General features: G+C 42.4%; 1 protein-coding gene across 2 annotated transcripts in view; it reads right to left on the minus strand.

The window, feature by feature from the left end:
- Positions 1–12,951, minus strand: part of Piezo2 (piezo type mechanosensitive ion channel component 2) — a 372,708-nt gene that overhangs the window by 160,606 nt on the left and 199,151 nt on the right. For both annotated transcript variants that reach the window (XM_029547036.1, XM_029547035.1), the window contains exon 4: positions 9,440–9,482. In XM_029547036.1, coding sequence (XP_029402896.1) covers positions 9,440–9,482 — 43 coding nt within the window. The remainder of the gene's footprint in view (positions 1–9,439; positions 9,483–12,951) is intronic.

A 12,951-nucleotide genomic window follows, 5' to 3' on the forward strand; every position in this document is an offset into this window, starting at 1 on the left:
CCATCCACACACATACTCACACCACACATACACTATACACCCAAACTCACACCACACACACACACACACCATACACATACACTCACACCATACACTCACACACTCACACACCACAAGACACTACACCCACTCACACACACCCTATACACACTCACACTATACACACATACCATATACATACTCATGACACACACACATACATGCACATACACACATAAAAGGAACATAGAGCAGAATATTCTTCCTCCCTCCCCCTCTCTCCCCCTCCCTCCCTCTGTTTCTTCCCTCTTTGCCCTTCCCTCCCTCCTTCCTTTCCTCCTTCCCTCTCTCTTCTTTCTTTCTTTCTTTCTTTCTTTCTTTCTTTCTTTCTTTCTTTCTTTCTTTCTTTCTTTCTTTCTTTCTTTCTTTCTTCTTCTTCTTTTTTTTTTCTAGACAGGGTTTCTCTGTGTAGCCCTGGCTGTCTTGGAACTTACTGTAGACCAGGCTGGCCTCAAACTCAGAAATCCACCTGCCTCTGCCTCCCAAATGCTGGAATTAAAGGCATTTGCCACCACCGCCCGGCACTCTCTCTTATTTCTTGAGCAGAGTCTCACACTAAACCCAAAGTTCACTGCTTCAACTTGGATGCTGGGTAGTTGAGGTCTTATGATTCGCTTTTCCCCTACCCCACCTCTACCCATTCACCATGCTGTAGCTGCCTCCTCGGGCTTTATATAGGTCCCTATGCCTTTAAAGAAGTCCTCTTAGCCACCAAACCGTCTGCCCATCCTTCTACTCCAGCCCCTGCCGCAGCCCCTTCCTTTGACAACTTTTATAATTTTCAAATAGTTTGCTAAAGTTTTCAGGGGTGTTTATACACCCACGCTGTGAGAAATGTACAGGCGCCTCTTCTAGAAGGTCAACATATACTATCATGAACCCACAAATGAAGTTGTGTTAAGATAGTTACCCCAACAAGTGCTTTCATTACAGTGGAATGATTTCCATTCCTTTTTAAAAAAGACATCTAACATAAGTGCAAAGTGATTCATTTAACCCAAAGGTTGTGCTGCATTAGCCCTGTGTGAGTTACTGTTGGCTTAGAAACCACACAGCTGAGCTCCACTGGAAGCCACCCCTCCTTATTTTGTAGACATGATAAAAGCAATGAGGTGATTTGGGGCTCATGGTTTTCTGGAGGTCCCTCAAGAGGCAAGACAAAGAAATACACACCTTGATATAAACGATTACCTTTCATATTATACATTAGAGTTCACAGATTTATGACCTCAGCTTGAATGTTCAGAATATAAGCCACTCTGAAAGTGAAAAACCTATATTTTCCTCAGTGGCTTTCTCTCGGTTCTTGGATCTAAGCTTCTGTATGGACAGCATACTGTGCAACTGTCCTTAGTGTCTGCATCTTTATTATTTCTAAATAACATGCATAGTGTCAGCTGATGAGATATTAAGCCCCATCACCTATAAGTAAGTTGGAAAGTTGGAGGATAAAATCTTTAACTTTGGCCTTAAATTCTCGAAGGACATACTCATTCTCCTAACGGCAAAGCTGAAAGTAACAAAAGTGTATGGAGAAGGACAAATAATGTGAGAGCAGGGTCTGTGTCAAGGATCCTAATTTGTTCATCTGGCACCTTTTTGATGTTCCTTATTTCCTTATTCTGTGGCTAGAACCACAGACTGCGAGATGACAAGGGGACTTTTACCCAGGAAGCTCAGGATAATGTAAGAAGTAAGGCAGGATTATGTGGTACACAAATCACTATAAATACGGTCATTGCTTGATCCCAGAGGCAGACAGCCAGTGTTGGTAAACCAGGAGAGAAGCATCTAAGGGGTGGCTTTCAGGGTGAGGGAGAGTTCAGAGAGGAAGTGGGTGCGAGTGTCCTAGCAGGAATCACAGGACAGGACTGGGAAAATGGCAGAGAGTGGGAGCATCAGCCAGCTCCGTACAGCTATAAGAAGATACAGGAGACGGACTGCTGTATACAGAGAAAGTTTGTTCGGTTTTAGAGTTTGAAGTGAAAAATGGAGTGGCCTGATAGCTTGTTCTCTGGTAAATGCCTGGTAGTGGAAGGCCACATCATGGCAATGGAAATGGCAATGGCAGGGATATGTGTAGGCCGAAGGGCTTTGGGAAAAAGACTATTCACAAGTCAGAGATGGATCCAGGGATGGACTCTGACTATGGTGATTTGCTTTCTCCAGAACTACCTCAGCCCTTCCTGAAGGCAGCACCCTTACTACCTACTAATCTAACCACCCTGAAACCCAGGCCTCCAACACACACACACACACACACACACACATCTTTGGGAGACCTTCAAACTCTATTTGAAACATTCTGCAAGGTGGAAGGGCTGGTGTTGGTGGGTGCGATCTCCCTTGACTGTGCTACAGAAGGATGGGAACCTTCCTCATTTCCTGCCATAGCTCATCAGTTAGTCTGGCTCACCAAGCCAGACGGATGCAAGATGTCCCAACGACAAAGCAGACAGGGATGCCCGCTCATTTTGACAGTTGACTTCAACTCAGAGTAGCTGGAGTCAAGAGACTTAAAAGCAGAGCTGTGTAGATGCAAAGAAAGGTCAGGGGAATGAAGTGATTTCGCACACAGACAAAAAGAATGAAGCCATGCCACATTCCGTGCCCAGCAGGAATGGCCCACCCTGGCCACAGGTGGCCTCATCATCCAGCAAGCTGCTGTGAGGTAATGGTGAGAAAATGCTAGAACCTGTTGGTCCTGTTGAAGCCAACTCTCCAAGCACTGGCCAAATGCCCTGAGTAGCCCTATCAGGAAGTCCTTCATTTATTCTCCATCCTTCTAGCCACTGTGTCAGTACTGGAGTATAAGGATCAGTTTACTGTAGATGCCTAAGGACTTACCTGTACAAAGGAGGAGACACATACAAGTGAGTTTCCAGGGAGTGTATTACATCTCATAGTAGGAGGACATGAAAGTTGTCATGGGAAAGTCTGGGTATAGTCTCAGCAAAGGCCTCACCCAGCAGCCAGTGATGATGACGAAGCATCGAATGGGTAGATGTTTCTCTGTAATGGGCACAACGAGCCTGACAGCAGACAGGAGGTTGCAGTCTCCCCCAAAAGACAGACCCAAGCCTCTGATTCATGTCTACCTACACTGAATAATTGTAGGAGCACATGTGTTCACTGTAACGGGCTCTGTTTGGTGCTGTATTTTACACTTTAAGATGTACTTTGGAGTGACAAGGTGTTTCATTCCACGATCATAAGAAACCATCGAATAACCCCCCCCACACCCACACACCCACACACAATAATGTTAACGGTGATGTCATGATGTCATCTGAGTCGCGGAGTGATAACACAACATTTACTGAGAATAAAGTCTTGGCTTTTTAAGTGAAACTGGGCAAGAGATCAGTAAAAGCCTGTTATTTTTAAACAGGCAGCAGTCAGCTTGCCCTGAAAGCAGGAACTTGTCGTACTGTGGGCAAGCTGCTGGCCTCCAGGCTAATTACCTGACGATTTTTTTTTTTTCCTCAGATGAAACCCACAGCTTACTTTGGATGGAGAAAATATGTCTAGACCCTGGATTCTGATCTTAGTGCGGTGCCTTTGGCTGGGGTTTTACTACCTTTCTGCCTTTCTCCTGAATGTTGCAGTGATACATGCAACATCTGGCTGGTAATAGCATTTAAAACCCAGGGCACAGTTCTCCCAGCTCATGCTATCTTACTGAAGCACGGGTACCAGCATTGACGCTTGACATGGATGCTCTTCCCCCCCCCCCCCCCGCAGAGTTCCAGGAGCTCCGTCACCGTGTGTCCAAAGGAGAACCAAACCACCGAGAATTTGGGTCATCCAAGTTCATAACGCTTACTTAGAACAAGCAGAGGGCCAGTGAGTTTACGCAGCCACACCCGCCTAGCATAACTGTGTCTAGGTTGGCAGATGGCTATGAATTATAAGTATTTATAACCAGAAAATTTGAAAATCTGCACAGAAAAAAGGGTGGGGTTTTTTGACTAAATATGTTAAGCATGGTTTTTTTTCCTACAATGAGAAATAGAATCTATTTGTGTTGTGTAGATATTAATATTGTACTGTTATGTCGGAGGGGACAAAACATGGAAACCCACATTCTGGAACCTCCTTCATTACACACCTCTGTAATGAAGTCCTGATGTTCCCAAGGAAAACATGCAGTTGTTTGGGAGCTGATCATGAATTCAGCCATGTCAACCGGACATTTATTCATGGGTTATCCAGAAAGGAAACATCTGAATATATCTCACAGCAGGAGGGGTCCCCTAAGCACCACATGTGGGAGACAGGTAGAGCAGACCCTACTGAAGTGGGAACTTTCTTTGGAAAGTTAGTTATATCAAATGATGGTTTGCTGGGGCACACAGGTGAAAGGATGTTTTGCTAAAGCAGACACAGGAAATAATGTTTTCTCAAAGCAGACACAGGTGAAAGGATGTTTGATACAGCAAACATGTGAAAGGACCCATGATGAAGGTGCATAAATATGACCCTACGGACAGTGGGGGGATGAACACAGCCTTGGTTTGGTTTGCTCTGCCTTGCTATTCTTCACAAAAGACACCAATGTATTGGTTTGCCTTACATAGCATTGTTGTATGTAACTTGTGGTAATGCTGCCATTGAGAGAAACTCATCCAAGAACTGCTTGTGAGGTTCCTGTGGCAGCCTTAGGCCGGTTGGTGAGCCTGGTGGTTTCTTCAGGATTGAACAACAGCTGCTTGCTCAAAGGACTGGACTGTAGCTGCTGGTTCATGCCTGGTCTCTGCCTTCCTAAGGACTGGTCTGTAGCTGCTGGGTCCTATGCGGTGCTTGCTATGGGACTGAACTGCTGCCAAAGAAGATCAAGCTTGCCACCAAGGAACTGTTGCTGAACAGGCCCACTTCCCCCAGATCCTAATAACTTCTCTCTTCCACTCCCTCTGCTGGGTGGTGGGCTAGAGGAGAGATGGAACCCTTAGTAAAAGTAGGTTGCAAAAAATGTATGCCTACATCCTATAGGTGTTCCTCTCAGCTACATAACCACCAACGCACCAAGTCTGTGCCTTTCTTTTCTTGCAGAAGCTTTGAGGGTTCCTTTGACAACATGACTTCTTCCCTTCCCCTGAGCTCATTTAAAAATAATGTGTTGTATACAGGTAGATGAGATATTTCAGAGCAGGACTTAGCCACGGAAAGGCATCACCTCTTACAATTAATCTAAAGCATCTGAGATTTTATTTAAGGGGAAATTTGAATTTTCATTAAAGCAATGATCAGGTCAGCCTTGAGGAGAAAACAAGAACAAAGCCATGTGTAATCAGCCCTACTGGCCATCTTCACACCTACTCAAGCGCAATAGTTCCAGAGACTTACATCTGTTCCATTTTAAGATATGATGTAATACACAAAATACCCCTTTCCCTTGAATGAGAAAGCACAGCAGCATTTTATGATGGTTGAAGACTTGAATAATCACCAGAAATATTCTCAGCAGATCTGCCATATAGGCACTAAAACAATGGCTGAGATTACAGTTTAAAAATAAACATGCCACTTGCTATGTGTCCTGATAGGGTTTTTATTTGGAAGCATGGGGATGGAGGGAGGCATTGGAGTATAATATAGATATTATACCATCTGGTTTTATTCAACACAGTAATAAAAATGAGACTAGTCACTAAGACCTGCAGCATGAGGCTACATCTCCAGAAACATAGGAATAAAAAAATAAATAAAACAGAAAACAAAAAGACCTACAACCCCAAATTTCTGTGTGATAGAGCATTTGAAAGCTTAGCTTTGGGAACCAGGAACTCTTGTGACTAATACAGGTTAATGTGAGGGCTGTGCCTGAAGAAGGAACCTGCATAGTTTCTTTAAATCTTTGTTATCTGTGAGACCATAGTTTATAGTGGGAGTCAATAAATGAAGGCTATGATCCAATCCTGCCAGCTGCCTGTTTTTGTAAATAAAGTTTTTCTTGGAAGGTAGTCAAACTTACTGTCTCTAGCGGCAACCTGGGCCAACCGCAACATTAAGAAGCAGCAACAGGAGGTTCTGTCTTGGATTGCAAAATTCTAAGAGGTGTGTTTTATGTCCTTTTAGAGTAAAACTTGGCCAAGTCGTCATCTATGAACTAGAAATGATTTGGTAAGTGTTTGGTGCATGGAAGCTGTTGGCATGGAATCAGTCATTACTCAAGTACGGGGTTGGTGTGCTGTAAGCCAGGAATTAAGCTTATTTTCAATCATGGAATCAGGTGGGACTATCTCAGGAGAAGCTCTCCCACAAAGGGCTTCACTTGGGAGACACTGAAGAATCTCAACTGGTTCTTCATGGAAAATTGGCCCAAGGTAAGTACTATTAAAGGAAACTAAGATACCATTTCTCACCAAACGGCAGGGAGAAAAATCTCAAGAATGACGGCATATTCGGACACCAGGAAAACTGCCATATATGTCTGATGGGAGCACTGGCACTGACTTACAGGGGATTTGGGATTCTTACCAGTATTGTGTGTGCATCTGCTCCCTCATTGTACCAGTGAATCTATCCTCAAGATATTTGGCAAAATATAGATGTGTATAAGGCTACTCATGGTACTCTTTTGGGGTGTGTGTGTGTGTGTGTGTGTGTGTGTATGTGTGTGTGTGTGTTAGTGTCCCTTGACAGAATCCATGCTCATCTGAGAGCATAGTCTCTGGCCATGGCTGTGAGTAATTATCTTAATTGGGTTAACTAAGGAGGGAAGACCCAGGCTAAAATTGGGTAATACTATCCTCTGGGCCTCCAGTCACGGTGTGTATAAAACAGAGAAAGCAAGGCGACCATGATCACCCCTTCTCCTCTGTAGTGACTATAGTGACTGTAGTGACTGTAGTGGCTGTAGATCTGACATGGCCAGCTGGCTCAAGCACCTGCCTCCCTGACTTCTCCATAAAGGACTATAGCTTGAACCAGGAGGTAGAATAAATACTTTTTGTCTTAAATTGCTTATTTTGAAGCATTTTGTCACAGGAAAAGAAACTTTGACCATCTCTAAGAGTAGAAAGGGTGGAAATATTATATGTTCAAAGATCAGCTAAGCCCCTGGAGTTACACCAACCCATAAACAAAATTTTGCATATTACCATTAAAAGAGAAGAAAACAATTTCAAAGAGCAGTACTTTACGGTCTTCCAATTATGCATATCAATGGAACATTAAGATATGCAAGTCTGGAAAGTGCATCTCCACAGTCTGATTATTACTATCTTGTTAGTATTATCTTGAAAATAAAATGTGCATGTTGAAATAAAGCAAGTTTAATAGTCAATATCTCCAGAGAGAAAAGGTGAAAGCCAATAATCAGGAAAGCTAAAACCTTCCAAAGGCTACACTCGAGTTAGAAATATTCCAAACTTAGCATTTATGTTTCTTAGAAAGTATGTTTCCTCACTCCAGTTACTGGCAGGACCCAGAATCAATGATACCCCAGACCTGTGGAGAGTCTCCAGAGTTCAGATGTGCTTTCAAAGGACCATTCCTCAGGAGGGATACAAGGCTTTTAGAGGAACAGACGAACATGATCTGGGCAACGTGGGACAGCTCATTGTGACAGAAACCATGAAGCTCAACAGATCTGCCAGGACAGAAAGATGATGTGGAAACTGTTCCCAAATGCTAACAGGACATAGTGGGTAGAATAAGAACATATGTACACTTGCAGAAAGATCCAAGGTACTTAGTGTTCTTTAAGACAATTTACAGGTCCAGTTTCTCCAAAAGTCAGTGGGGAAAAAAAAAGAAGCCAGGAAGAATTGTGGAACACTAACCTTAATAAAGAAGCTATCCAAATGAAGAAAATTGCCATTTTTCATGGGATCAGGAAATTTAAGTATTGAGTGGGCCTTCAGTGATCCTAAGACTCACTAATGTTTGCAGCTTTAGGAATGGCAACAGTGTTATAGTTCTGGAAGAAAATGTCCCTTTGCTGCTTCAGACATGGCAGAAATGACACAATGCTACAGACTTTCTTTAATATATTTGAGGGGGAGGAGGGAGAGAGGGAGGGAGAAAAAGATAGCAAGGGAGGAAGGGAGGGATGGAGGGAGGAAGGGAGAGGGAGGGAGAGACAGAAACAGAGACAGAGGACATAGAAAGGATGGCTAGTCCTTCTAAAGCTGAGTGGTGGAGATTATACATCTACTTTATTATTTTTCCTGTTTTGGGTGTGCCTAAAATTTTCATAACTTGAAAGAAGGATCAAAAGGAAGATGCTGTGGCAGAGACTCCACACTGCATCCTTCCCCATTCTGTGGAGTTGGCTGTCCCTCCCTAACACCCTTCAACTCACCTCTCTGATATACTTAGGAACTAACCATAAGAAGTTACAGGAGACTAAACTGTGTTGGTGCTGGGGGAGGAGACGTGTGTATCTGGAAATAGACAAATCTTTCTAATCTGCTTATGAAGGTGGCAAAGCTGATGCTGTCACTCCCAGAGGGCTGGGTGAGGACTGTCTTCTATCACTACTGAAAAAAATGAAGTATTTTAAGCACTTTATTATTTCCTCTGTATGTGTTAAGTACTCCATTGACTTGACCCATCAAATTTTAAATAAAATCATTAGTTAGAAAAGACTTTTGAAACAATATAAAATCAGTTCTCTCTGATTCAATGGCTATATTCATGTTAAAAGTTTTGTATCAGATGCAGTATTCCCCTGGGAGAAAGCCATTTGCTCTGCCCCTTTCAGTTCCAAGGACAGGTAGCCCAAGGTTGCATCACTGAGTAGATACTGCAGCCACCTTCCCGAAGCCATTGGGAGTCATCTCCTTGTGTTTTGGGGAGATGCAGGTACAGAAATGCTTAGGAGCAGGTGACAGGATCTCAGCATTATCTTAGAGCTGGTAAGATGCATCTGTTTTAACAATTGTGAACAATCCATATAAATATACAGATGTATTCATATTAAAACAAGGGTACAAAGGCAACAGCGGGTCAATTTTACCTGCTAGAACTCTTCAGTTATAGAACTAAGCTTTCAGAGTGTTCTGTAGCTCAAGACGCTTTCGCACATCAGCGCTCAATTTCTTCTTTATTTCCCTCTTTATAGATGTGGGGGTTTTATTTGTATTTTATGTTTTGTTATTTTGAAACAAGTTTCCATGTGATGCAGAATAGCCCCACACTTACCATGTAGCTGAGGCAGGCCTTTAACAGCCGATCTTCCTGCCTCTGACTCTTAAGTATTAAAATTACTAGGCAAAGATTTTATAAAACAACGTACTAACATCACAAGGACAGTTAGGCTCAGAGACCTACGGTAACATCATTTCCAAGGTTATCAAGTCACAGCAGCCAGGGAAAGACTTTTGGTTCATAGTGGAAAATCCACTAAGAATAAAATGGGACAGTAGTGGCTAAGTGTGTTTCCCCGGCTTACCTTTCAAAGCCAATCTGGCGGAAGGTCTTTTCCCATGTTGAGCCTGCAAGGTAAGGAGACCAGAGTCAGCACAGTCATGGACTCATTGTCACTCTTCTGCTTCCATCAGTGTCATCTCTGCCACATCCCGTCTGCACATGGCCTTTGTGCATAATATTAAATTCATCATATCAGATATTCACCATCCCTCCCTAATTCGAACATATTAAGTCTTCACTCGTGGCTTTAGTTCAGTTAAATTAAGTACCGTGTAATACGGCACCAGTGTTTATCTCTCCCATCAAATCGTAATTTTGTACTTGACCACCACCCACCCTCAACAGACTCTCCAGCTTCTAGTAACCACCATTTTGCTCTTTTTTTTTTCCCCACGAAATGACTTTTCCTGAATGCATTAAATGTTACAAAGGCAAAATCAGACAAATGGGATTGCATCTGACTGAAGTTTGCAAGCAACCACAGTCCAGATTATCTCAGTTGAGAAAAACATGAGTCCCAGTCTCATTAAAAATAACGAAATGGGGTCAGGAAGATGGCTTAGTCCTTAAAAGTATTTGCTGTGTGAACATGAAGACCAGAGACAGGATCCATGTAACCCACAAAAGCGCTCTTATTAAGTACTCTTCTAGTAGACATTGTGCATGTGCTGAAGTTAAGGGTCTGTGATAATCTGCAGTCATTTTACAGTTTTATTTTAGTCTCTGTGGCAAATGGTTCCCCGACTGGGCCTCAGTTTGTAAGTTGTGTGCGTACCAGCTAATGACCAAAAAAGATTGTTTCAGGTTGTTTACTGATGCCTTATTCTGAAAACCTAAGTGGCGATTTCAGCCTTGAGTCTCCGGAGGCTGCCAAGAAGCCTCACAAATCCAAGGAAACTGGGCAGGCACTGACTCTCTTGATAACTCTGTCTCAAATACTTTATCTCCAAATCGCCACCCAGATGTCCAGAGGGCAGGGAAGTTTCCTGGAGGACAGGAAATTACACAGGACTAAGGGACCCCAGGCGTTATCTGGACCAATCTCAAGAGAGGTTGAATTCCTCTTGAGAGACCTTTAAGACAGTGCTCCACCAGGAGACTGGGTCTATGTTACCTGGTCACAGTTTTTTAGATAATTTAAAAAATACACAATGGAAGGCTAAGTTTCCAAGGAGAAATGACATACTGATTTAAGTGAAATTCAGATGAATTTTCTGGAATGACATCATGGGGACACTGCTGAGTTCCAATTTGCTCCTTAAATCAAACCAGGCCAGGGAATTTCTCCTGGCTTCCAGCCCAGAGAAGTGGGCTGCACATAAATATCTTCTGTTCTGTGAATGTCATGTAAGACAATGGAGAATCCTTTTCTCAGGAATTCCTTGAAGAAGATGACCTACTCCAAAACTCCTACCAGTCAGACAGTGAAGAATACATGCCCAATAGTAGAAATCAAGTACTCCAGCTGGCCACTGCCTGGACCTCATTACAGGAATGATGATTCCTGTCTGAGGGTAACACTGATAGTCAGAGAGAACTAGAGGTTGGTAGAACAAGATGCATCTTGATGCTATTCTTCCCAATTTCTGCTTCCAATGAAAACCAAAATACTGTAATTTCCCTCTATCTCCACTGTTTTCCCATATCTTCTTGATGTACTCTCAGGCTTTTTTTCTTCTTCTAATTCTAAGAAAATCCTTTTTCCTAATTGATTTAATTTACTGTCAAGGTAAAATTAAAATGCAAGTGATGGTGAACATGTAGCTTTCAGTAAGAAATAGGCCCTAAGTCATTTCCATAAAATGTAAATTTAATCCAACAGGCAAGATAAGGTCATGGTCTTGGGCTCAAGTCATCTGGTATAGTTTGGAAAAAAATGAGGTTGAGCCACTGATCCATGCATCATGGAGACAGTAGAAGGCCTTCTGTCAGTTCGGCAGTATCTTGAGATCCTTCATATCGCAGGCTCATCCACTTTTGCTGTTGGTACTCCTGCACCATCTGCATGTGCTAGAAATGGGTCTGGATACATTAAAATATAGTTTCTGCCCTTAAGCCCCAACTACATTAGAAGTTTGGGTTTTTATGTCCTTGGTGAGCACTTAGCCATGATAAAACAAGAATTTCTCAATAAATGAAACAGACATACCCAGATCCTTTGGCACAGAGAATATTTTTGGCAGCTCATTATGCAGTTGCTGAAGAATTCTTTTAAAGCCATTAGCCATGGTCTACAGCAGTAAACTGATATTATTCGCCTTTGCCAAAGCAGCCCCACATGTCAAAAACAGCAGAGAAAACAAAAGCCCACGGCCAACTTCCTCGATTGAACACTTTTCAAATGAGATTTACAGGGGTCCCTCACCTATGGTTTTCCGTGGTATGGTACCAGGAACCCACACTCATCTGTGGTCTAAAATATTAAATGGAAAATTCCAGAAATAAACGGCTCACAAGTTTTAAATTACTTTCATTACAGTAGATTGCCATAATTATTCTATTTTATGAGCTGTTATTGTCCTTAACCTTATTGAGTCTCGTGTAGAAGTAACACGTTATCATAAGTGCGTATATAAGAGAAAACACAGGAGCTGTAGGGTTTTTTGCTATTCCCATCTTAGCATCTACTGGGAGTCTTAGAACAAGTCCCCATGGATAAAGAGGGTCACTGTACCCTACAGACGTCTAAAAGGCAAACCACAGACAGAAACTGTTAATATACAGGAAGAGATAAATTCACATCAGAGTGGTTTGTTTTTATTCTCAATCTTGGATCAGGTGTAATTAGAAATCATGAATTATGATTCTTCACATTAAGAGTGCTCATTAGTGCACCGGCATCCTAGTCAACAGAATTGTAATCTAGAGCGGAAGATGGTAGAGAATGGATGGAGTTACACTGTAGTCTATTGCCATTAATTTGAAAAGGATGTTCCTGTATCCAGCCTGAGTATTCCCTAGGTGATGAGACTCCATAACACCTCTAAGACCTCTTAGCATTGGCTCTTGGGAGGTAGCTCCCCAAAGAACATTTTAGCAACTGTTCCTTTCATGTAAAGAATATTCTACCTCTTTATTCTCATCCTATAGCTCTGTCTGCTTATTATCTTTTAAAAAATTATATTGAGTTTTACAAATTATTTGTGTGTTTGTGTGTGTTTCTGGGAAGAAAAATTGCACACAACAGGACAAGTGTGGAGGTTAGTGGACCACTTGTGGAGTTGGCTACCTCCTTCCAACATGTAGATGCTGGGGTTCAAACTCCTGTCAGCAGGCTTAGTGCAATGGCTTTCTCCTGCTTATCCTTTTGAGAAGCCCCTTATTAGTAAGAGTTTATTGTTTTCAAAATGGATTATTTTCATGCAGTATATTTTGATTAAGGTTTCTCATCCCAAACTCCTTCCAGATCCTCTCAAGATATCCAAATCCACAGCCTGCCTTCCTGTCTTCCTTCTTTCCTTCCTTCCTTCCTTCCTTCCTTCCTTCCTTCCTTCCTTCCTTCCTTCCTTCCTTCCTTCCTTCCTTCCTTTCTCT

This window comes from Mus pahari, chromosome 15 (genome assembly GCF_900095145.1).
Source record: "Mus pahari chromosome 15, PAHARI_EIJ_v1.1, whole genome shotgun sequence".
Classification (NCBI taxonomy): Eukaryota; Metazoa; Chordata; class Mammalia; order Rodentia; family Muridae; genus Mus; species Mus pahari.